Raw genomic sequence first — 26788 nt, forward strand, 5'->3', positions numbered from 1 at the left:
AAATGCATACTGTCTGCAGCAAATTGATGATGTCATCATTTCAATAATACACTCTTATACCACTAAGTCAGACCTCTCCTTTGGCATGTGTGTATAATACACTGGTTTGTAAACTGTGTCAGTCAATAGGTAGGGGGTTCAAATACAGCAGTGAGACATTAGTCCATTGTGTGCGTATGAATGCAAATAATCATAGGAGTACCTTACACCTCACAGTATTGATTACATTTAGAATTGCACAAAGCTGTAGAAGTCATTTTTGCACATACATCTTCTTTACATGACACAGCTTATGTCATCCTTTCCAAGAAGCATTGTGGCTCACATGTAATTAGACTTATCCTTTGGTGCATGCATACAATACTCTTGTTTGTAGATTGTGCCAATACATAAGCAGGGAGCTTGAATACAGGAATGACTGTCATTTCTAAGTCAGTGTTTCTTCATCTTACTGTACAGAACAGGCTGCAAATACATATATGATGTGTATCTATATGCTTTGCTTGTGATGTGCAACAACTTTTTAGCAGAAACATGAAAGTAACACACAATGGTGATGTCATACATTGAAATGTGTGGTGTCAAAGTCATCAAATAAATCTGTATTTGTGTTTGTATTTCAGCAAACCTTCATTATCCTGTGATGTCAGCTATATATTTCAAATCCCAACATCACTGCTTACAGTCAGCATATATGTTAACAGTTTTGTCACCCATGTGTGCAATGTTCATGTGTAGATGTTGTTTCCTGTTTCAAGTGTTTATTCTACATTTCCTTTGGAAAGGCTGTATTGAAGACTGATGCTGTCATTTGAATAAATTGTACTTCCATCACAGTTGTAGTAAGACACCTCCTCAGGACTAAAGACATGAGATGATGTAATGTATGCTGTTGCCTAAGTAAGGCATGTGTTCCAATACAGGATTTTATCCACATTGTGCATAATTGTTGTTCTGCCATCACAGTGACAACAGCAGGGGGCTACATGTGTGTTTTCGTATACCTACTCAATGTTATATGATAATAGTTAGTCCAAGTAAAACAGCTAAGAGGTAACCAAAGCTTAGCAACAACTACAGCATAAACCGTGCATAAAACAAACGAAGTACTCCGTATTTATGAAATGAAATAAGTCCTAATTTTTAATTTGTGTACAGCAGGTAAGTGCTTTCACATAAGCTTCATCAGACTGTTAAAATTTAAAAAAAAATAATTCTCTCATTATATAGACATCACATGTTAAAGCTCATTAAGCAATTCAACATTTAAAGCAACATTCAAATCAAAACACATTGGGATAAAAAACGTTCAGATAAAAGCACGTTTGTATAAAAATAGTAGTACTATGATTTCCTTACTTTCATAATACAAAACAAAACTTTATAACCGACTTATATAAACAGCTTATGTATATAAACTTGCTACTACTGTTTTACTATCTGAATTCTTAACAAAGTCTGACTCAATACTTTTATGCCGTAGTAACCATACACGGAATATTTATAAAAATATTCAGTGTATTCGGACCATAGAATATGTGTGTATATGCAGTTACCTATGACACTCTATCCACATATTATTTGCCCTTCATCAAAAACTTATACGAGGCTTGTTAAAATACATTAATTATGTTATCCTACTTATAAGGTGAAACCATAAGATGTAATCAGCCGATATAGGCTTTACAATATTTTATGCCTATATATATATATTACACAAACTCACATGAAGGTAGCTTTGTATTTCCTGAAAGTACACATTTCTTCTGCCAGTGTGATGGTGAGAGTGCTACATTGGCACATGCATTCAGTCCTGTGGTATACAAGAGAGTACTCCAGTTCTTGGGTGGTATGTGTACAGGGATTCACTTCAGAAGCTCGAATTTACAAAATCTCGAACTGCAAATAACCGTAAGCAAAAGATCGATTTTCGAAAACTCGAACTTCTGAAGCGAAACCAAAAAAAAAAAAAGACAAACTTTGCTTTTGCAAATGAGCATTCTTATTTAATTGCCATCAGTCTGACATGCTGATATGACATTCATTCTCAGGGATCCTATCTTAGTTCACATATTAATTTCCTTTGTTTGTGACAATACCCGTTCCTACCTCCTATGGCAGATGCTGGCAATACATTGCATCATTGTGTGGAGTTTGCAACTATTCTTATCTGTTAGCACAATACTTTGTCAGGCAGGAATGCCTTTCGCAAGGGTATTACATTTGTCAGTCTCTCCTCCCACAACTGTAATACCACATATGGGATGCATAAGTATTACAATATTGAGTTGTATAATTCCCTTCAAGGGCAATCCTCCTTGTACATCTGTTAGGCCTATTTTTGTGGTGTACACAGTTCACACACAGACTAGTGTTGTCATTGATGGCATGGGTTCAATTCTTACAAAAGGAGGTTCCGTCATTTATTTTTCCTAACATGTTATATTGACAAAATGCAGTCTGTGCAAATATCCCATTATTTATGTACTGTCCTTGTGAACTGCGTTCTCAGCTCAGCATGTCAATGACATTCATATATCATTGTAAATCCCCTCTGTTACATTGAGAATTTGTGTAACTGCTACATCCTGTAATATAATGTTGGCTTTTATTTACCTACATTTGCTCAGGAATTGTGATCACCATTCTGGCATACAAATTGCAAAATTTTACTATTACAAATTTGTCTTTGTGACATAAACACCTTCAAATCAATTATCATACTAGAATTTGAACATTTACCCTCACCTACTACATTTTCTGTATATAGCTGATTAACTTCTGTCAACCTTGACCTCAGTACACTTTTCCTGCCTGGTAACCCATGTTTTGTTGTTGCCCATGCCATTTCACATCCCTCTTACTTATTTTTGTATTCATATGTTTCATTGATGTGCACAGCACAGTCAGTATGCTTTCCCTGCCTGTTTACATAATGCATTTCCCTTATGTAGCTCTTTGTGATGTTTGCACTAGCACACTTAACAGATTTGCCCATAGAAAAGCCTGTTTACTTTTGTGTGTGCTTGTGCTGCTCATCATAGTTTCTTGACCTCAGAGACTGTTGCTGGTCATGGAAACATGCCTGTATTTGTATTGCGTGATGAGCAGCATGCATATGCGATTAGCGACACTGCTCATCATGCTAAGACATAAACATTGTGTAGGCTTCATGCAAAGCCTACACAATTATTCATGAATCCCAGGGAAGAAGTATTTGTATGCCTCACTTCTAGATTCATTATATAGTCAGCTTTTTTGTTTTAGTTTAGCAACATTAATTATTTTCCCAGTACATTAATTACACACAAAAAATAGTTTTCATTTGTTTTATAAGTGAGAAAACATTTTTATTTTAAAATCAGAGGTTTTACAGAGTTAAAGCTAAAATAAAATACTGGCATTCCTATTGCATGACAACTCATCGCCATATGTTAAGATGTTAAAGCAGGTATCCATACAGTTTCTGCAATAATCTTTCATAAACCTTGCACCCTTCTTCATCAATCTAAAAAAAAAAATACACATCCCAATGTTTCTTCTTGTAGTTCATATCCATTTAAATTGCAGATTATTTATGATTCTTTATTCTGACCCTCTGTATCTCGTATCCTTACACGATGCTTATTTTGTCTCATTAAATTGTGCATGCTGTTTTTGCAAGTGTATTCTACGTCTTATATGTTTTGTTTTTGTTTTGTTTTAATTTGTTGTTTTTCTGTAGCTGTCCATGGTGAGATAAGGAAGGAATATGAACACAGGAAAAGTACCTAAGGTAAATAAAGTACTTCCAACTAAAAAGGAGCAGAGCATCAATCTGCCATTAAAGGCATTGTTTAATATGTGGATTTTACCTCCCTATAACCCCTTCACAGAACAAAGGGCTTGGACTTCTTAAAACTGAAACTGGGCTAAGAAATGTCATGTTTGTTACTGAAAACATGACTATGAATGTGATAAAAGTACAATTAATGGCACCTTTTGAATATTCTCTAAGAAATCATGACATAATAGTTTGCTTCAAGTGGATTGATCATAGCGACTAAATTAACTGGTTTGTAGTTTCCTTTTCAACACTGCCTTATCCCAGTTCTGCTAAGTGGAACTTCATCTGACATTCTCATATTTAAATATCCCTTTTATTTCCTAGCATTAACTGAGAGTGTTAGTTATGTGGTATATGTCAAACTTCCAGAGATCATACTAAACCACAAATACCATAGATCAAGTCATGCAGTTCTACAAATTCTAAATCAGGGACTACATTTTTATGGCACTTGCATGTCAAACTTCAGTGAAAGGGCTAAACTTACAGTGCTACAGAACTGCTTCTTAGTGTGAGAGCAATCTTGTATCTTACTATACCAAACAACAAGATTGAGAGTTTGCAAACACTTTTTTATTTTGTTTTTTTTTTATTTTTTAAACAAGAACCATATTTATTAAACTATCAATTATGACATAGACAATCATACATTTATACAAATGAAAAAAACATATTGACATAATTTTAGTTGCAAATATTATACATTACGTATAATCTATCCAGTCATTGTCAGTGAAACATGACATGGCTCATTCAAATCTTGCATTCTTTTAAACTTCATTCCTCTTCCAAAACATTATTCTGCATGCATTACTCCCACAATTCCCATTTTTCTATGTAATTTCCTCCTATCCTTTTATAAAGATCCCAATTCCACTTGTTTCATATCTGTTACTATATTCATTACTTCTAGTACAGTTACTTGCAAGCACATGTTGAAGGTGTCTGAAGGGTTTTCCCACTGCACCAGAGGAAAAAGTCCTGTTTTAGTTATATTATGCTAATTCAAGAAGCGAAATCTCAGTCAAATGTATTTGCTGAGCTCTTATTCAGTAAAAAGTTCATTGACAAACAAGACTCTCTATACCTATATAAGACATTATCTGAAAGATACATGCTTGATGTGTATGTGAGTGAGTGCGTATATATATATATATATATATATATATATATATATATATATATATATATATATATATATATATATATATATATATATATATATATATATATATATATATGTGTGTGTGTGTGTGTGCATGTGTGCGTGTGCATGTTTGTGAGTAGAGAGAGAGAGAGAGAGATCATTCTGATCAGTTAATGTATGTATTTATTTTTCCATTTATTAATTTATTTATTGCTTTTATTGACAAGGCTATCTGTCTGGGCTGTGGTTGTCCCCTTTCAGTGGTGGCAAAGGGTGAAAAGCTCCAGTAACAACAGATGCAGTTTTATACAAGAGAAATAAATGTAAAGCATACAATTACAATATGGATATACAGTAAGCGAAAGTCAGCTATACTAGAAAAAAATCAACAATTGGTGCAATAGAGAGTCACTGAACATTAATAGAAAAGAAAAGTTGGTAGTTGGATTGGTCAGACTGGCACTTTTTAGTGACAACCACACAGTTGCTTACATTTCTGTAGGACACGTTTCCGTAACTCATTACCTGTCTTGATAAATAAACCATTCACATCATAGTCACATACCTCTTGATGGGTGAATTCTCAGTAACTGTAGTGTATGTTTTAATCAGTCTATTTCATGTTTAACTTGAATGAAATTTTCATGGAGTACTCACATACACATTTGTATTTCAGCAGCAAAAGAAGTGCATTTTTTTAACAGGATGGAAAATAAATCCAAAGAGAGTCCATCGTTGAAAGGAATATTAACAAGTTTATTACAAATGAATATCTTGAGCTAGCTTTCAGAGATGTTATCAGTAGTCTTAAGCAGTACATACTTTGCAGAGTGGAACAACAGTGAGAAAAGAGATGAAGTAGAACATTCAAATTATAAAGAAGGGACTATTTTAAAACACCTGCTCATGTTGTACTCACCATAATAAAAGGGATCGTCCACTTTCTTACCTGTATTAAAAAAAAAACAGAAATGAATTTATGTCTACATGGAACTACATCTTCAAAGTGAGCACTACAGAGTATGGTTCATGCAGGACTCATATTTCTCACTGAAAGTGAAAACTGTGTATACAATTGTCTTCAAAATATTAGCTTTGATTTATCATTGTTATACAAGATCTTGGACAAGAAAATATTAGCCGATTCTATTTTCCAGTTTACACTGACATTACATGGTTACTTTAGTTCTTTATAATTCAGCAAATGGCTACAGGTTAACAATGAGTTTTATATTCCTTATTTTTGGGAGACTGCAGTACTGGCCCAATGGGTCCCACTTCCTATAACCAAATGGCCGATTTGTTACTCCACCACAATGTGCACACGTTTTCCCATCCAGGGACACAGCCCTGTCTTCTATACATTCTCTTAACATTCAGCCTAATTATCTCATCCATTCTCATGTGGAGGGGAAGGTCATGTGACCATTCCAGAGATCTTGAGGAATATCCTATCTCACTCTCCCCTACAGCTGGCGTGCATGCTTAACAAATGCCACCTTTAAGAAGGCATATGCATGCTACCACTCATGCCAAGTCTCTTGGCCAAGAGGTGCACCACTTTGTAACATGGGCACATTAGACTCATTATTATGAGTGATACACACCCACTCCTGCAGGTGTCACCAATGCAAAGAACTGAGCCATCTTCATCCTCCCAAGATAGATTAGCCAGCATCAGCCAATCATACCTATCCTTTCCTGCCTAACCCTTTGGCATCCATGCTAGTTATTGAATGAGTTATGTGGATCACATTCAGGGCTTATCTCTCTATGACAGAGGGCTAGGTTAACAGTTAAGTATGTAATCCATAAAGCACAGACTTCAGTTGGTGTGTAAGACCAACCAGCATAAATTGCATAGGTTATGTTAACTGAAATATTCTATGTGACTGTTTAGATAATTTTAGTTGAGCAAACGGCTATACAGCTATCAAAACTTTGAGTAGAGCACCTCCTTCAGAATCAGATTTAAGGGCAAATTAATCCAGAATTAGTTTGCCGAGTAAAACAGAGTAGCTTCAGTTTAAGTAATGCTAGAACTTAAGCAAACTTGGAAAATAACCATACTCTAGTCAATGAGTAGACATTGGAGTGTCAAAATGCTGACTTTCTTTGAATACTTATACATTATATATTTTTTTCTGTACTACTGGGACTAACCAGACATTTGATACTGACTAGCAGGGTCCTAAAATGAAATAGAACTGAACATTACTTTTTTTTTTGAGACAATACCTTATGTACAAAGCCGGTTTTTAAATGTGATGCTGTAAAATGAAATCTAGTAATATAACAATATAAACAGAGATACACACATACACACACAATTATGTATCAATATGCTAGCCCTGCTTCATTTTATAACATTTATAAACTGCAATGGATATGATGAAAATGGGGAAACACATGCATTATTTACAAAATCCTTTACCCTGTCCAAGAGGAAGGTTGTTGTATATATCACTGCTTTTCTTTTTCTTTCTTGAATGGTTTAAGTAAATATATCTTTTAAAGCATGCAAACCTATACTGTTCAATCTATCCATTTTGTATCAGACAATGAGTAGGCTTTACTTACCTAACAGTTTACCTCTCCACATCTCATTAGGATGGTTTTATATTTGACCTACGGTCTGCTGAATTCAGACACTGAAATTTTACTTCCTACAAAGAAGGCTGCTACAGTCATTTACCAAACAATATGTGAAGTAATACTTCCTCATAGCTCTCTTCTGAGCTGTCCACCTTGTATCCTCAAACTGTGCCTTTTTGATTTTATGAATATTTTGTTTGGATGTTACACAACTGAGTTATATGAAGATTTCTGTCATTTCCTTCATCTATTCATGCTAACACTTCTATTTTCTACAGGAGTTAGACCGAGATTATTGACCATTCTGTTGCTGTTGTCTCTTATTTATTTTATTGATTTATTTATTATATTTGTTAACCGGGTAGTGTTCAAATGCGCAAGAAGCCCGTTTTCAGTGGAGGCCTGGACAGAAAAGTTCCACATGCAGTAACAAAGCTTGCAATAGTAATAATAATTTTATAATACAGTAGTCAGTAGAGAGTACAAACAACAGTGTACACATGTATACAGAGTCTCAATTGGAAGGACAAGCCATTGTGAAACTTATACAGAATACAAATACACAACATAAAAGCACAATGTAAATTTAGGAACAATATACACATATATCAACAGTGAAATAATGACAGGGAATTAATTACTGTTCCAAATGTATGTACAGTATGGGCTAGAATCAGAGAGTCACTGTCCATCAATGGAACAGTGTGAAGCTGTTATGAGTCAGCAGAGTTTGTATAGAGATGGAGGGAGTGTAGCAGGAGGTTAGAGTAGAGGGTAAGATAAGGTACAGGGAGGTAGGAAGAATTGCCTGGAGAATAGCAGGAGCAAAGCCAGTGTTTGGCTAGGTAGTTCTTTAGGAGTTTAGGAGTTGTTTGAGCTCATGGTGGCAAGGATTTTGTGTGATGGGTTGTGGAAGTGTGTTCCATAATTTGGCAATTTTGTGGGAGTAAAGGGAGTCACCATGGTTGTTGTGGGAACGGGAAACCTTTTGCATTAGGTTACTGGAGGATCTGAGGGACCAGGTATTAGTACTAGGCTGGACAAAGTTAGAAATAGCTGGGCAGTTACTGGGTTAGGTAGATTATATTGTGGGCCATGGCCATTTGGTTGAGTGATAAGAGATTAGGGAGTACTAGCCATTTGAGCTGGGAGAGGGAAGTGCAGTTGTGAGTCCTGTATGGATGATTAGTGGCAAACTTGGTGATTTTGTTGTAGCAGGATTCGAGGTTATTGAGCTCAGTCTTATGCAGGTTTGTGAATATGTGAGATCTATATAGGAGGGTGGAAAGCAGGTGTGACTGAGCAGTGGCTAGTCTGGCACTCTGAGTAAGGTATGGTTTAGCCCTATAGAGGGTGCCAACTTTGGCGTGAACTTTCTTGATAGTCAGAGAAATATGTTTGTCAAATTTTAGATTCTTGTCTATTGTGACACCTAGAAGTCTGGTTAGTGGGTTCTACTTTGGATCCATTTGAGGAGAGGATTGTGAGGGGACTGACCTGGTTTGGCTATTTTGTTTCTGAAGACTATTATCTTAGTTTTGTTTGGGTTAAGTATGAGTTGATGCTCTGAGAGGTATTTTTCTATGTCCTGAAAGGAAGTTTGCATTTTTATTTGAAGTTCTTGTAGTGAAGAAGCTGAACATATAAGTGTGGACTCATCAACATACTGGCTAATGTGGGCCAGTTGAGTTGCTGAGCTGAGGTTGTTAGTAAATATGGTAAAGAGGAGGGGACTAAGAATGGAACCTTGGGGTACATTGACTGAGATGGAGCGTGGGGGGAGAGACTGTCTGCCCATTTAGTAGCTTGCTGACGATTGGAAAGATAACTATGAAACCAGGTTAGGGATGCAGTAGTGAGGCCATAAGATGAGAGTTTGTTTAGAAGTAGTTGATTCAAAACAATGTCAAAGGTTTTGGACATATTGAGAAAGTTAGAAGAGACAGCGTGACCCTCATTTATGAGATGATTAATGGTGTTGGTGAAAGATATTAGAGCTGTACTAGTACTATGTTTAGGTCGAAAGCCATGCTGAGAACTAGATAGCTGGTTGTGACTAAGGAGGTGGTGAAGGAGTTGATTGTGGATGCACTTTTCTAAGATTTTTGCAAGGGGGAGAGAGGATGGCTATGGTTTCACAGCAGGAAGGTTATATGAGTTCACTGCATAAACAGAATACTCATTTTAAAAGAAAGGATTGATTTGGTCTGCTCCTAATTCAGTAATACACCTGAAATGGTACAGTATAAAAGGTGGAGGGGAATGATGTGAGATATTTTCCAGAGAAGATGGATGTACTGTTTCGTAATGGAACTATTGATAAAAATAGATATGGGGTTGGCGATAGATGGTGCAGCAATCTTTAGATATACATTAGGAAGTTGGTCAGCAGCAAGACAGTAGGGTTTTAGCATGGTTAGGAGTTTGTTTATGTAGCTAGTTTGAATGGTATTAAAAGTAAGGGGTTGGGGTTGTCTGGGGTAGGAGTGGGAAGGGTAAGTGGCTGGATGGTTTGGGTACCTAGTAGGATGGTTATGGAATTAATAAAGTGGGAGTTCAATTGTGTAGTTATAGGGTCAGTGTTGTTAGAAGAGGCAGGGGTAGGGGTTGGGTTATGATCAGGGCTGAGGAGATAGTTAATATTTTGCCAGAATTTTTGGAAGTTGTTTAGGTGCTTTTACTGACTGGTACAGAAGTAGGTTTGTTTGTCCTTTTTGATTTGTTTCTTAGCTAAATTCCAAAGCTGTTTATATGCTAAGAGATTGGATGTATCTTTGGTAGTCTGGTAAGCTGACCATGCTCTATCCCTACGTTTAAGTAACAGTTTGATGTCATTTGATAGCCAAGGTAGTTGCTTGGCTTTTTTGTGTACTTTTCTAGTGGGAACAAGACTATTAAGTATGTTAAGGTAGGTGTTGTTAAAATATTGGACAGCCAGGTCAAGATGGAGGTGTTTAAGTGGAGTCCAGTCCCATTGTTGAAGCAATAGGTTAAAGGTAGAGGGGGAGAAGTTTTTTGTACTACTGATGTATTTGTAGATGTTATTTTGAGTGTGTATGTGTAAAGAAAGGTTGGAGAATTGTCAATAAATTAGTCTGGCAGGCATCCAGCTAGGTAGTGTAGATGTGGTCTTTTACTTAGAATCCAATCTAGTGTTGACTGTTTATTGGAATGTTTGTCTGTGCGAGCTGGACAGGTTATGGTTTGAGTGAAGTTGAAGAGGTTTACTTATTTGTATTGCTGTGATGAACATGTTTCCAATATTGAAAATGTGGGACAGTACCTTTTAATTTTCCTAGTACTATGTCTTTGTAAACCTCCCTGAATTCTACTACAGTTCTCTTCTGACTTTTGCAGCCTGTTTGCTTCATCTAATATAACTACCCCAAGCTCACTTTTGTGTTGCTTCTGCTACTTCTCCCAGTTATGCATTCTTTTTCTGGGTTTCTGTTGCCAAAATACTTACTTTACATTGTTGTTTTCAATTTAATTTAAAATGCTGTGGTTTTCTAAATTCACCAGTCTTATTAGCTCTTGACTCATATTGTAAAAACTTTATTTTATACTAACCCTGCTGTTGCTTTTCCTTCTAGACCGTCTGCAGGGTGACTCATAAAAAAAAAGAAAAATGATCTGGAACTTTCACAGTAGTGACCACTGCTTATTCACCCATTCCAGCACCCTTATGTCCATTACAAATATGCCAAATGTGTGCCTAAACCTTTTATACTGTACCATTTCAGGTGTATTACTGAATTAGGAGCAGACCAAAGCAATCCTTTCTTTTAAAATGAGTATTCTGTTTATGCAGTGAACTCATATAACCTTCCTGCTGTGAAACCATGCTGATTTCATTTTTCTTTAGTTTTAGTTTTTTCTAAATTCTTTCCTTCAGCAGTCATCTTCTGCATTGTAGTTCACTACATTAATTTAATACTTTCTTGCTTTGCTTGTTGTCTCTTATTATGGCATATGCCAATAAAATTTATATGAAATATGAGATATACACTGTAGAGCACGTGTTTGCTTTCCTTTATACTTTTCTTTTACTTTAGTTATTGGGTTATTTGCTGATCCTGGGACACTCTTTGTGACTTCTTTTCACTCGAATGTTGCCTCTTTGCAGGTAATGAGACTAAAGTGCCAGTTGTTGCAGCCCTTTTCCATTTCCATCCTGTTGCACTGCTGCTTACCTGCATGTCCTAGCCTTAGAGGCACAGTGCTGTCTAGAATCAGCAGCCTCAACAGTCACAACTGTGCCAAAGTAGGAAGTGAACCTTGTTAGTGTGGAGCTCAGGACTTATACATGATGGTTACACTGCAGTTTACACATGGATAACACAACTTCATACACTCAGCAGATGAGAACGCAGTGTCATATTTACAAATAACTTGTAACCATTTCATACTGGGGGTTGGGGGGATTGAGCTCAGATATCTATACTCTGATATAGAAGGGTTGGCAACGTGACATTGTAGGGTGACCAGTTACCACAGTTGCATAAATAGGTGGTGGTGGCTAATGCTAGGTAGTAGTGAAAAGGAAGTGGTGAAGTCAAGATGTGGGTTCCCTATGGTAGACCGAAAGCTCGGAAGATCGACAATTACATCACCGATGCCAGAAGACCTATGGAGCAGATAACCAACAACTTGTAATCCCGACAGCGAAAACACCGACATGGGAAACGTGTGAGCACGACTCGGTAAGTGTGCAATAGTGAGGGACTTAGGGTTAGGGTGTGGGTAAGGTAACTGTGCGATAGTGAGGGAATTAGGGTTAGGGTGCAGGTAAGGTGTGTGTGCGATAGTGAGGGATTTAGGATTAGGGTGCGTGTAAGATAAGTGTGCGATAGTGAGGGATTTAGGGTTAGGGTGCGGATAAGGTAAGTTTGCGATAGTGAGGGATTTGAGGGTTATGGGCATATTAAGTGAGTTAGGGTTAGGGTGCGTGTAAGGTGTGTGTGTGATAGTGAGGGATTTAGGGTTAGGGCGCGTGTAAGGTAAGTTTGCGATAGTGAGGGACTTCAGGTTATGGTGCGGGTAAGGTAAGTGTGCGATAGTGAGGGACTTGAAGGTTAGGGGCAGATTAAGTGAGTTAGGTTAGGGTGTGGGTGCGGGTAAGGTAAGTGTGCAATAGTGATGGACCTTAGGGTTAGGGTTTGGGTTAAGGTTAGTGCATAGATAGTTGTGTGTAAGGTGTAGTGTAGGTTTTTAGGTTGTTGGTGTGCTTGTGTTGTGTGTGTGTTGTGTGGAACAGCAAACTTTTTGTTTTGTTAACTGTTGGGATTGTGGTTTGTCGGACATGTCAACTTTCGTGTTTTTGCGGTTTTGTTCTTGTGATGTCAGTGTTGTGGTTGTCGGTGTTGTGTACTGTCGGTTTACTGTAGTAGACCCCAGGATGTATATGTTAGGGAAAAGAAAGCAGAAAAAGTATTGCAGAAAGGTTATTTATCAAAGGTGAAACACTGTTGAGGGTGGTTTTGAAACTTAGGAATGTTTGTGGATCTGAGGACATATGGGATGCTTATAGAAAACAGGAGTTATGTGTTAAGTCTTGAGTGTAAGAAGTGGAAAGACAAAGGGATACATTGTGTAAAGCTTGATGGGATGGGAAGCAGACAGAATAATATCTTTTGAGAAAGCAGTAACATAATATGGGATAAGTATAGCTAAGTGGATGCAATATGAACAGGTGTGAACGGTGGAGAAAAGCACTTTGTGGAAAAGGGTTAGGTAGAAATCAAAAGGAAATATTTAGGATAGATAGAAATGTTTCTGGGGAAGGTGGGAATGAGTAGTTTGAATGAAAATTGAAGTATAAGAGTGCAGTGAAACTGCTGATGACAGAGTAAACTGTAGAAGATCTGTACAGCACTCAATGCAGTGAGGTCACTTTTAATCATAATGATGTTAATTCACAAGGGTATATAATGCTAGTGAGTATGAGGGGGAGAATTTTGCAACTTTATTAGTAATGGAGATGTGGGATAGAATGCACCAGTTATGACCACATATAACGGGAATGCAAGGAAGTCAAATAACTGAAAGAAAAGTAGACAGGATGGAGCTCTGCTTGTATTAGAGTGGTGATTATTTGACATTGGTGTGGGGTGAGGAGACAGGATGACATTAGGATTTTAGGGTGGCAAAGTGGGAAACTGAAAAAAATTAAGTAGGCTGGATGGGAAATTGAAACAAAACTAAAGTAGAGTGGCAGGATGAGACTGTACAAGAATATGTGAAAGGATTAGGTAAGAATTTGAACTAGTTTGATATTGTAGCAGTCTGTTAGGAGAGATTAACAGCATAGACTAGAAGGCAACAAGGAGGGAAGGAGGCCATGCATGGGAGGCAGGGGATATGGGATAATATGGAAGGACCAGAATAAGTAGTGAGAGGGACAATGGAAAACAAAAGAAATCAAGAAGGTTGGGGGGAGGATACATGTAGTAACTTTTAAACCTTATGGAGAGGATACTGGAGGAGACTAGGAAAAGATGTGGGGACCTGAAATATACAATGGGTTGTGAAATCTGGGGTGATGGTGAATGTTGCTGAAGTTAAACGGCTGTGATGAACTAAGTGTTATAAAAGCAAACTTTTGAAAAACAATATATATATATTTATGTTGACTCTCATGTTGTCAGATGGCATTCCATCAAACTGGAATAGTCAAAAGGCAAGTTTCTCAGTTCATGGAAGGCCAAAGCAGAAAAGGTCAACACCATGACAGTGAATGCTAGTGTGCATTCGCTGTTGTGAGATTGACGTTCTGCTTTGGGAATGAGGTACAGTGGGGATCTGGAAATGTACCCATTTCCTCACTGTAGCGCAATCTCGGAGTTTGTATATATATAATTAGCAGGTGATGTGGGTGCATAGTCCCCAACATGGAGGTTGAAGAGGTGCTTGTCCCCCCTGCAAAAATTTAGTTTGAATTGACTAGGAGGGAAGATATGCTGGTTAATGTCGACTTTGTCAAATATGGACGGGTCGACATTACCGGTTTCAATGTTGTGCCTGTTTGGTGCTGTGATTTTCAGCATTTTAGTTCGACATCATGGCCACTCAATGGAAGGTTTCATGATTATGATGGTAACCCTACATATATATCTATATATATATATATATATATATATATATATATATATATATATATATATTCTGCTTGGATGGATAAATACTGTAATGCCAGTATGCAGTGCTTCAAACACAAATAAACAGTGCCCATTAGTATGTAATTAGAACTAGAGTATAGAAACATGAATGAAGCATGCTGTGTTTTTATTTGGAAGTGAGATTCTGTACCATGAATTGCATAAACAAGAATATGAATAGAAAGAATATAATAATGTGATGTGAAACAGTGTAATATAAAGTAACTCTTCAATTAAGAACAGCATTAATTTGATCTTGAGTTTTTGGATTTTTTGGTGTGACATGCACATTGCAATCTACATGTTTCTTTTGGAAACTGCTAATTCACTGTTGCCAGGCTCCTACAGTTGACATTACCTTTTCAGCTCATGATGCTCTAATTTCTGAAATGGCTTCTCAGAAGTTCTTTCCCTGTGACTCTGTACAAATAAAATGCAGTGGTCACTGAAATTTGTCTCAGTGAATGTGTGTGATTGTTTTCACTGAGCATCCTACAAAGATGAAGAAAAAGCAATAGTGGTTGAATAGTATTTGGATCATTTTTAGTTTACATATTTCATAAAGAGCTAAGTGGAGCAGTTGTTTTGAAAGAAAAATTGTGAACAGGAAATAAGGTCAACTAGTATTATGTGTGAGTACCTTTGAGGGGATTTATCTGTAGTAATAGTAAACAGATTTGACACTGGCAGTTAGAGATTACTAAGACACTGTTGTCAACATCAGGAAGCTTTACTGAAGCTGGGCTTGGAATGCAGGTTCACATGACATACAATGCCTATTAACATTAGCTATTGTAAATAAATATATATATGCAGTCTAATGCCACACACATACCCACACAAACATGTGCAAACACACACACACACACACACAAATGTATATATATATATATATATATATATATATATATATATATATATATATATGTATATATATGCATACACATATATGCACACATATAACTATATATGTAAAGTATTATAGCAATAACCGACAACGTTGGTGTGATATATTGAAGATTTACCCATGGTCAGTGTGGTTTAATCATGAGGATGAAGCCTGATTGATTAAATAAAGCCAACCATGGGTAAATCTTCAATATAATACACCACAGAGTTGGTTATTCATAGGTTCATAGATAGGTACTAGGCTATTGGCCCTAGTGAAAAATTATATTGTGCTGCTCTGCTTACTGCTTGCTTGCTGTGGGATGGATTTGAAGTCTTCTTAAGACACACAGTCTTGCTGTGCTGTTTACTGCTGAATCAGAGACAGATCATGACTCCATCTGTAGTCTATTTAAAGCACCAAGCCTTTCAAACTGCACACTGATAAAGAAATATATTTTGCAGCTATAAGCACAGTTACAGATAACTTATTTTATAACAAACCACACGTAGTCTGTCAGATTTGTAGCATATATTTACAAAGTTTTCCTTCATTACAGATATGAATGATGACTTCTACAAAATACCTCTCTCTGTCCTTCTCTCTGTCCTTCTCCCACATAACTGAATTACTACAATAGCTAAATACAGAGCTAGTCACACACACAAGAGGTTGTTATTTCCTCAGTATATTTTTCTGGCCTTCTATGGGAAGTCACATAATGTCTGTTTTTAGACTTTTCTATTGTCCTTTTGTGATGTAAGCACTTTTGCTGATGTGAGGATGCCATTCTGAAAGGAAACATCTGTATAAGCTGTTCCTACTGGAAAAAACATCACGTATTGCTGAATTTATAAAAAAGGATGTCTGTTAATAGATATTTGTTCTGCAAACATGAGAAAATCATATAATCCTTGCTTTCCAATAGTGCCTTGTTAGGCTTTTCTTTTTGATGCTGTGAAGAGAAGCCTGTCTGTTATACATATAGTATGAATGCACATTAACATTGCTAAACTCTATACATATATTCAAGCAAACTTTTTATTCTATAATTTATCTTTCAGCATATTTATATTCATAATATCTAACAATTCCCTCTGTTTTTAAACATACTCAAAACATTTTATATAGAAAACACAAGAAACAAACCTTTAGTCTTCTATTGATACAAGTCAAAATGCAATTTTACATAGTTAATACAATGATATTAAAGTATTACTACCAAAACTGAATGCATTTAACAACTTTTTCTTTTGCAGACCATTCTGTGAAAATATTTTATCAGTTATGAGCTGTGTCTGCTTTAGTTTAACTTGATCAATTTATTCTTTTGCAATCACAGAATTTAATTTATGACTTAGAATTGTTTCATTAACTCTTTGCAACTGTTGAATTAACTATAAGAGACAATAACTATGTGCTACTGCAAGCATTTATACACCACTGAAAACACACAATTTCAATGTCATTTTAACCATAACATTGTGGTCATGTCTTTGAACTGCCCATTAACATCTTGGTTGAATACTGAACTGGGCTTAGATACACAGACTGTTTGCTATTTATGCATTTCAATTTACTAGGTACCCTGGACCCATTGTTTTCTTTAAATATATATATTTTTTTTCACACATATTTATTACTAGACATTCATTTAATTTGTACTGAATTCTTCTGCATTTGTACATACAATGACTATAAAGTACATTTAGTCTAGTCTTACAAATTTAATAACATTAATATTAAGCAAAATCTTGGAAAATGTTTGTCTCTTTAGAAATATCTAGTGGAATTGATACTAAATCCATATGTTTTGTTATTTTAAACTACATACTCAGCAATTAAAATATTCATGCTTTTTTTATACCAACATTGTTTTGTCAAAAACATATTGAAAATAGTGACCATTCTTGCTATTAGAAACATTTATGCATTTTGCATATCTTTATTCTGTCTTGTATAGCTTTATCAATTTTAAGCCATCTCTTGTTTTTTTAAACTATCTCTTGTATAGCTTTACAGTTTAACAGGTTGTAAATACAATTTAATACTAAACAATACAATAATAACCATTATGATAGCTATTAACAACTTGTAAAATATCTTATCCTGTCACGTTTAATCCAGTTTACCAGTATTTCTAATACACTAACTATAGTTAATTATTTTAGCATTTTTCCTTTAATGTGATTGTGATTTGCATAACTATGCATCTATACAACATAAATAGACATCATTTTACAATTACCTTACATGGATTTCAGTATATATATATTTTTATTTATTTAACTATTTAACTGTCCTGCCATTAATTTTACAAAAACTGTTTGACAAATACCATCTGTGATTTTCATTTTAAAATTTAGAACTTTAACTGCTTGGTGTTACTATACAATTATAAACAAATTGTAAAAAACAAAATAGATATTAGTTTAACCAACACATTTATATTTATATTATTTATATTTGCTGTTGTCTGCCTGTTATTCTTGTGTATTGTAACAGATGTACTCTAGATGAAAATAACACACATGCATGTCTGTCTTGTATATGTATATCTTTATACAAGCATGTCATGTGACTTTAAATTTTTACTCATCTATTTTTATTTAATTTATATACTAGAACAGTTTTGTTTACCTTTTGACTATGCTAATGAATGGCATTCATATACTTTACTTTACTGTAGTACTGATAGATGTCTTGCTTTAACTGAATGAAAGTAAAACATTTAAGAATGATTTGTCTAGACATCATGATGTGTCTCTGATTCAGCAGTAAACAGCACAGCAAGACTGTGTGTCTTAAGAAGACTTCAAATCCATCCCACAGCAAGCAAGCAGTAAGCAGAGCAGCACAATATAATTTTTCAATGGTGATCCTTTGACAACGTTCCTAGCCTGTATCCAAAAACAGGGGGAGTGAATGGGTAATGTCACTCCTGTAAAAGCACAGTAACGTTTATGTGAAGTACTCCAGATTTCTACAGTTTTCAACAGTTTGTAGCAATACAGTTTAATAGACGTCTAAATCCGGTGAGACTGCATTGCAGGAAGGTGGAGCAGTTCCATAAATTCTCCAGAAAAGGTACAAGATGAGGTTGTAAGACTGAATCTGCCAGTTTTGCTGTACCAACTTCACAAGTGACTACAGAAACTTTTCAACCATCTACAGTAAAGCAGCTTGGCCATACTGCTTGCTTGCTGTGGGATGGATTTGAAGTCTTCTTAAGACACACAGTCTTGCTGTGCTGTTTACTGCTGAATCAGAGACACATCATGACTCCATCTGTAGTCTGTTTAAAGCACCAAGCCTTTCAAACTGCACACTGATAAAGAAATATATTTTGCAGCTATAAGCACAGTTACAGATAACTTATTTTATAACAAACCACACGTAGTCTGTCAGATTTGTAGCATATATTTACAAAGTTTTCCTTCATTACAGATATGAATGATGACTTCTACAAAATACCTCTCTCTGTCCTTCTCTCTGTCCTTCTCTCACATAACTGAATTACTACAATAGCTAAATGCAGAGCTAGTCACGCACACAAGAGGTTGTTATTTCCTCAGTATATTTTTCTGGCCTTCTATGGGAAGTCACATAATGTCTGTTTTTAGACTTTTCTATTGTCCTTTTGTGATGTAAGCACGTTTGCTGATGTGAGGATGCCATTCTGAAAGGAAACATCTGTATAAGCTGTTCCTACTGGAAAAAACATCACGTATTGCTGAATTTATAAAAAAGGATGTCTGTTAATAGATATTTGTTCTGCAAACATGATAAAATCATATAATCCTTGCTTTCCAATAGTGCCTTGTTAGGCTTTTCTTTTTGATGCTGTGAAGAGAAGCCTGTCTGTTATACATATAGTATGAATGCACATTTTACATTGCTAAACTCTATACATATATTCAAGCAAACTTTTTATTCTATAATTTATCTTTCAGCATATTTATATTCATAATATCTAACACCTAGGGCCTATATAAGCCAAGCCAAATGGTACCCTGGCTTTTGCCACCCAAGAAAATTATTTTCCTGTGCCCGTCAAGCAGAGCCACAGAAGTGATCCCCGGGGTGAATTTCCTATCTCCCATCCAATCATCAAGATTTTTCTTGAAGAGTGCTAATGAGGAGCTTTGTTTAATACAGATAGGTAGTTTGTTCCAGAGTATGGGAAGTCTCTGGGACAGGAATCTATCCCTCCAGCCTGTTCTGTTTATTGTGATGACAAGGTTTAGGTCCCTAGAGTATGTACCTCAGAGGGATTGAGATTTCTTTATGTGGAGCATGTCCAACAGCTCTGGGTTTGACATAACTTTATATGTTAGGCAGAGACTGCCTATGAGTAGGCGATATGTGGCAGAGTAAAGCTGGAGTTTTTTGAGACAGTCTGCATCAGGCATCTGTTTGAGGCCAGTAATCCGCTTTGTGAGGTATTTCTGCGACCTTTCCAGTTGTTGTAGATGTCTTGTGAGGTACATACCAAAAGGGGTGTTGTACTCTATAACGGATCTAATGAGTGATGAGTAGAGGGGGAACAATGACCTATTTTTTCCTGGATGAGAAACCTTTTGTGATGAGGTGTGCCATGTAGAAGGATTTCCTGACTACTGTGGTGATCTGATTATCAAATGAGAGACTACTGTCCACCTGTGTCCCAAGGTCTCTTATCACACTTTTGGTGTTAAATAGACTACCTCCTATGTGGTAGTTCATGGGTACAGAGTTTTTACCAAAAGGGATGACAATGCATTTTTTTGGCATTGAGCTTGAGGCCATGGCTTTGACACCAGGCATCTGTCTCAGTGAGGCCCTTTTGAAGGATGTCCACATCATTAGGAGTTTTAAACTTTGTTAGCTAGATACCTTCTGTGTTAGCCTGTACTTCAGAGAAGTAGATACCAAACAGGATAGGACCTAGGGCTGAACCCTGTGGTACTCCACTTGTCACTGGTCTGAAGTTGGATTTAGAGTCTGCTACTTTCACAGTGTGGGTTCTGTCAGTGAGCCAGTTGGCAACCCATCTTGTGACATAGGGATTTATACCTGGTTTAGTGAGTTTATCTATAAGTCCAGTGTGGGGGATGGTGTTGAAATCCTTGACGAGATCTAGATAGGCTGTGTGAACCACTTTACCCTCATCTACGGCTTTGGTGACTGCTTCAAAGAAGTCTATCAGGTTTAGGAGACTTGATATGCCTTTTACAAACTCGAACTGGGTAGGGTCCAGAGTTTGGAGATTACGAATGTCATTGTTAATAAGTTCCATGATGACACATTCCATAGCCTTGAAGACCAGGCTTGTCAGGCTAATGGGGTGGTAGTTCCCAGGGTCCATGGTGGCTCCCCCTTTGTGGAATGGGATAACCGTTGCTGTGCACCATTCAGTAGGCACAAAGCCTGAGGTGAGGCTATGATTGAACATGGTACTTAGGTGGGATGCCTGTTCATTCTGTAGTTCAAATAGAACACAGCCTGGGATGTTGTCAGGTCCCATGGATGCTGAGTTCTTGGCTTTGGAGAGTGTGTGTTTTTACCTGTGCAGCCGTGATTACAGGAACTTTGCATTCTTCCAGTATAGAGATGGGCTCTTTTGAGAGAGGGGTAAAGTTAGCACTGAACCTATCTGCCAGGATGTTGTCAATATCAGTTGGTTATGTATATTTAGTGCCATTGTGTTGTAACTCAATAGCAGATCTGAGTGTTGCCGTTGAGATTCTTGACATAGCTATAGAATGCTTTATCATTGTTTTTAGAATCAGTAGCGATTTTGTTTTCATAACTAGCTTTGGAGGATTTTATGAGGGATCTCAGCTTCTTACTGAGGCTGACCATGGAGTTCCTCCAATCATGGGATTTTACTCTTTTTTGCAACAGCTTCTTTCTTCTGTTGTAGAGTTTGTTTATGGCAGAGGACCACAAGATTGGCTTCCTTTTTTTGGAGGATAACATCTTGGTTCTGTTAGGGATTGCATGATCCATGCACTCGTGCAAGTTTTTATAAAGTGCATTTTATAGGATTCAGCAGTCGTACCTCTAATGTCCATCAGCATGGGTGTCGTGAAGTTTGCCACTTCTGTCTTAAGAAGCATGAAGTTGGCTTTAGAGAAAATATTTACGGTGGTTTCCCTAATGGGGGTGGGGGTTGGGGGTGGGATGTGGATGTCTAGGGTGATTAGTTTGTGGTCGGATCTGACCAACGAGGAATTGAACTCTGGTGTGGAACACCAGTTGCCCATGTTGGTAATGACCAGTTCCAGGATACTGCTGCCCCTGGTGGGGGTGTGGATAAGTTGATCCAAGGCATTGGAATTTATGAATTCCAGAAAATGTTGAGGACAAGAGTTGGTACATGAGTGGTTTTCCCAGTTAATGGTGGGGTAGTTGAAATCGCCCATTATCAGGGTATTAGGTTGTACCCTAATATTTTCCAGTGTATGAAGAAATGAGGAATGGGAATCCTGGAGCATGGTGGGGGACCTGTAGCAAGTTTCCATTTGGATTGCAGTCTTGCCCAACGTTAGTTGCACTTGGATAATCTTGGATGCACTATGCTGAGCAACTAGCCTGGAATATGGACACACCTCTGCCTTTAGTGTTTCGGTCCAAGTTAGGTGGCCGAAAGGTGTGGTATGAATTATAGTCTGGTAATGCAGGGGTGCTCTCTGGAGCCTTGAACCAGGTCTCTGTCACTGCATAGATGTCGATGTTCTCCATTTTAAGGACTGCCTCGAGTGAGTGCATTTTGAGGTTTAGACTTCTAGCATTAAGTAGCATTACCCTCAGATTTTGCTTGCTTGTACCTGTTACGGTGGTGAATTTGTCATTTTAATCTTGCCTAAAAAAGGCACTATAGGGGTGGCAAGAGCCTTAGCCAGTATCCGGAATCCTAAGGGCGACAGGTGCAGGCCATCTCTGACAAAGCATTGTGGTTTGTCAGTTATGTCATCCCAGGCAGATACTAGATCCCCTTAGAATGACACCAGAAGCTTACCCAATTGTTGAAGTCAATCATTTTGTCCTTGTACTGTGGTATCATTCTGGGTGATGGAAGGAAGGTTCTCAGGGCTAGGGTCATACCTGCCTGGGCTACAAGATCAGACAGCTCCTCCATGTCTCTTTTCATGTAGTCCAGGGAGGTACATCTCAGGTCATTCACACCAATATGGACAATGACAGAGTCATATTTGTACTTGTTGTGGACTGACCTGAGTGCATGCATTATGTGGTGGATCTTGGCACCTGACAGGCAGCTGGCAGTAACGTTTTCCTTGTTTAGCCTGGTGAGTGGAATGTCAGTGTGCCTGACTATAGAGTCACCTATGACTAGAGTGTTGGGTACGTTGTTATGCCTTATGGGCTGTGGTTGAGTGGCATACTGAGTTTGTGGGCTATGTGTCATTTGGGTTGTGTTGGGGAGTGGAGGTTGCTTGCATTTCTGCTTTGGAGGTCCCTGTTACTTGTGTAGATTTTCATTGACAGCCTCCGTGAATAAAGGTGTGTGTTTTGTGTTTCTATGTGTGTGTTTTGGTGGTGTAGGTTTTGAGGGACTATGTGATGAGTGTGGTGTGGTGCAAGTGTTTACCTTCTCCTCTTGACTGTCTAGTCCAGTCTTGGGTGAAGAGAGCTTTGCTTCCAGTTTGGCTATATAAGTGCATCTCTCACAAGTTGTAGTGTTGGGTGGTAGGAAGAGAGGGTTGTCGGTGTACATGAGGCAATTGCTGCATTGCCCCAAGATGCCCAGATTCATCAGGTAGACAGGAGAAAACACTGGGAGCTGACCCTTAGACATGCCTGGATAGGTGCTTATTTATTAAGTACTAAAAACTCTTTTCCTCTAGACAAGTGAGGAAAGATGAGTGCTGTAGTAATTTGTAGCTTATTTAGTGCTTACAGTGAGTTCTGAACAAGTGCTGAGCTCAAAGAAACAGATTTGAGTGGTGAAACTAGAAAACTGGCTAGTTTTTAGAAACAAAATTAAGCTAGAAGGCTTCCCTCCAACACAGAAAGGCTTGGGAGCTCAGAAGCTTACAAACAGTCCTGGATACAGAAAATCTGTATCTGCTATTATACAATGACATTATTTAAGAAAAAATATTTACTTTTCTTAAATAATGTCTTTGCCCCTCCAAATTTTCTCCCTGTATCATGGGTCTTTTCTGATATCCTGTGCATGCACATGGAACTTGCTTCCCCATGCTTATGCAGAACATCAGTGCTGTGTAAAGGAAGCAATGGAGAAAGGAAGATTTCCTCTGCCTTTATTTATTTATTTATTAAGAAAAATGAAACCGGGAGACTTAACATTTGGGAGAGACAGGACAGGGAAAATAAAAATGTTTCAAAGCAGATATGTTTCTTTAGTTTTGCAGAATGTACCTAATTATCCTCTTATTTTTCTCTGTGCTGTCTTCCTCATTTGTTTGATGTCTTCAGTTTTGTACATTTATTTAAAAAAAAAAAAAGTAAAAATTTTATAGGATATACTAATAGATAAAAGTCCAGGTGACCAGACCTTTTTCCATTGGTATATTCTTGGATTTACAAAGGGCACGTGCTCCTTTTTGAATATTACTGGCCAGTCAATGTATAATATTTATTACAGTACACTCATATTAAAGGCAATAATAGAGTGTTGCAGCTTGATTAATCAGAATGTGATCTGCACCTGTTTTTGGTACTTATATAGAAATGTTGCATAACATTCAACTGTAGTACATTTTTGTGAATGGTTTGTTAGATAAATCCTGAGAGAGTAATGTACTTAAGCAATCTGCTAGTATAACCTTTCCAACTTTGTTGATTAGAACTGAGAAGAGCTATTTTAATTTAAACAATATATTTTCTACTGCTAAAAAGTTTGAGAAATGTCATCTTCTGCATCTATAAGAAGGATAGAAAATTGCCTTCCTCAGGAATGTGAGGATTTGCAATCTCTGCGCATGTTTGTTTTACCGTGAAGGAGAATGACAACATTGAAATGTTTAGTGCAGAAGACAGGTGTTCTGTCCTTTGCCATCTTCCTTTTAGTTTGCTTTTTACTGGCAGAGTGCATCAGATATATTCTGCTTTATCGTTTGTAAGTCTTTTATTTGTTTGCAGAGCATTATTTCCATTTTAACGCATAAGTAAATATCTTTAGAATAAAAGATACTAAAAAATATGTGAAACATTAATTCAGAGAAGTAATGTTTACTGTACTTCTTCCAACTCTGAAGTCTGCCACATAAGTTAAAACATTTTATTCACAAAGCAAAAAGGAAATAAAAACTAATAAAGTTGTACTTGCCATTACTTTAGTTTGGAGTCTAGGTTCTTGCTTACCAGAAGTTAACAAAATAAGCCACATACAATTTCCATATAAATATCAAGCAAAGTCATTCTCTTGGCAAAAGAAAAGAAGGGTGAATGAGTTAATGTTCAAAGTCAAAAACATAAAGTGGAAAGACAATTGTTATAGAACTCTCACTACCACCCTTGAAGGGAATAAACAAGGAAAATAATTCAGAGAAAACACTCCCTTTACAGTATTCCTAAAGACAAAAGCAAAATAAACACCAAAACATCTTCAGAAACAAAAATCTACACAAATTCACGAGCTATTCCTTCTTGAATCAAGATGTTGTACTCTAAAATATTTCAAGCTTTTCTTTATTTATCTAATGCTGTTCCCTCCACAAAACACACCAGACCTTTGTTGGCAAATAGTAACTTTACCAAAGGAATGACTTGCCCTAACAACAAACCCCTTACCCAACAAATGATACTGAGACCAGTAAGATGATCCTCAGGGTAGGTAGCATTTACAACCACCACCCTTGGCAAACTCTTCACTCCTTCATTCTGCCAGCATAATTTCCCATCTGGTTGTGCAGTATGTCAAGTTTCTTGCATCAAGCTTGCAATAATATACACCAAGTGGCACATGAAAACGGGAAGAATCCATGGGGGATGGCTGACGCACATCTGCCTACCAGTTGTGCCCAGCCTTTCTCTTACATCCCTTTTCCTGGCCAAAATGATTCCTCACTGGCCAAGTGAAACTCTGAAAACCAGATAAGTACCCTTGCTTCCAGAAAGAATTAAAGCCCAAACTCCAGAACCCTAGAACAAGGCTTCCTAACTGGGTTCATACCTGCAATATAACATCAGGAGAACAATAATGTCATGAGGCAGCAACATTTGCTGGATTACCTAAATAATGAAGCACCCAAAAACTCTTGGATATATAGACATAAGTCAGTGTTAAATAAGTACAGGTCCACATCTGAATGGTGCACGCCATCAGTGGTAAACCAAACTGGGTCCCAATCAGCCAAATCCCAGTGTTCAATAACTAATAAAGCTAATAAAGTAGCAGACCTAGAAACCCTGTAGTTGATAAATTTCTAGGTCCTTTCAAAGATTGACTAGGAGGCAGCTTGCTTACACCCTAACCTGAGAACAACGGCCAACCAAACAACCCATGAATCTAGAAAAAGACTCTTCATTCTCATCAACTCTTTAAAAATGTCAGCCAACAAACACCTCTTTGGGATTATGCCAAATCTTTACCTCTGATATGAGCCATGATTACTAATTGTTGACTCTTCTGGTGTTTAATCTGGTCCAGTTTGTATGGCAAAATCAACTAAACACATTCCTACATAACCTCTCCACACCACTTCAAAACACTTGGGTTTAACCCAAGGTTACCACCATTGGAGTGTAACTCTACTCTGGTTGCAGCATGAATAACAAAGGAATGCTCCACAATAATAATTTGCTTATAACCTGTGAAATCAAACAACAATAAGATTTAGTGTATGTAGCTCAGATAGTCAGAAGCCCACTGTCCTACTCTCTTATAGGTTCATACATTCAATGGTGTTTACTAGGCTAACAACCACAGGGGACCTTTTAAGCTTAACCATGCATCCCAAATCTCTGGCAAGTTCTGGTACCCTTGATAAGTGTAAGCAGGAGCTTGGGAGCTGAAACATTTAAAAGCAGGGGCCTTGGAGAATAACTGTTTACAGGTTGCCTCTGTACAATAGAGACACAGGTGCCAAGCAAGGGATAAAGTTCATGTTCCCAATCCATTCGTCCAAGTTACACTTGAATTGGGTTAGGGAGGAACTCTGCTTCACATAGATGGGGAGCCTGTTTTACAGATGGGGTAGTCT

The 26788-nt window shown here is 37.2% G+C and overlaps 1 protein-coding gene across 2 annotated transcripts in view; it reads right to left on the reverse strand.

Moving 5' to 3' along the window:
• The window catches only part of LOC122809167 (phospholemman-like), a 935896-nt gene that overhangs the window by 289745 nt on the left and 619363 nt on the right, over positions 1 to 26788 (reverse strand). For both annotated transcript variants that reach the window (XM_044080456.1, XM_044080455.1), the window contains one exon: positions 5893 to 5922. In XM_044080456.1, coding sequence (XP_043936391.1) covers positions 5893 to 5922 — 30 coding nt within the window. The remainder of the gene's footprint in view (positions 1 to 5892; positions 5923 to 26788) is intronic.

The sequence above is a fragment of the Protopterus annectens genome, chromosome 8.part0 (assembly GCF_019279795.1).
Source record: "Protopterus annectens isolate FY-2018-M chromosome 8.part0, PAN1.0, whole genome shotgun sequence".
NCBI lineage: Eukaryota > Metazoa > Chordata > Ceratodontiformes > Protopteridae > Protopterus > Protopterus annectens.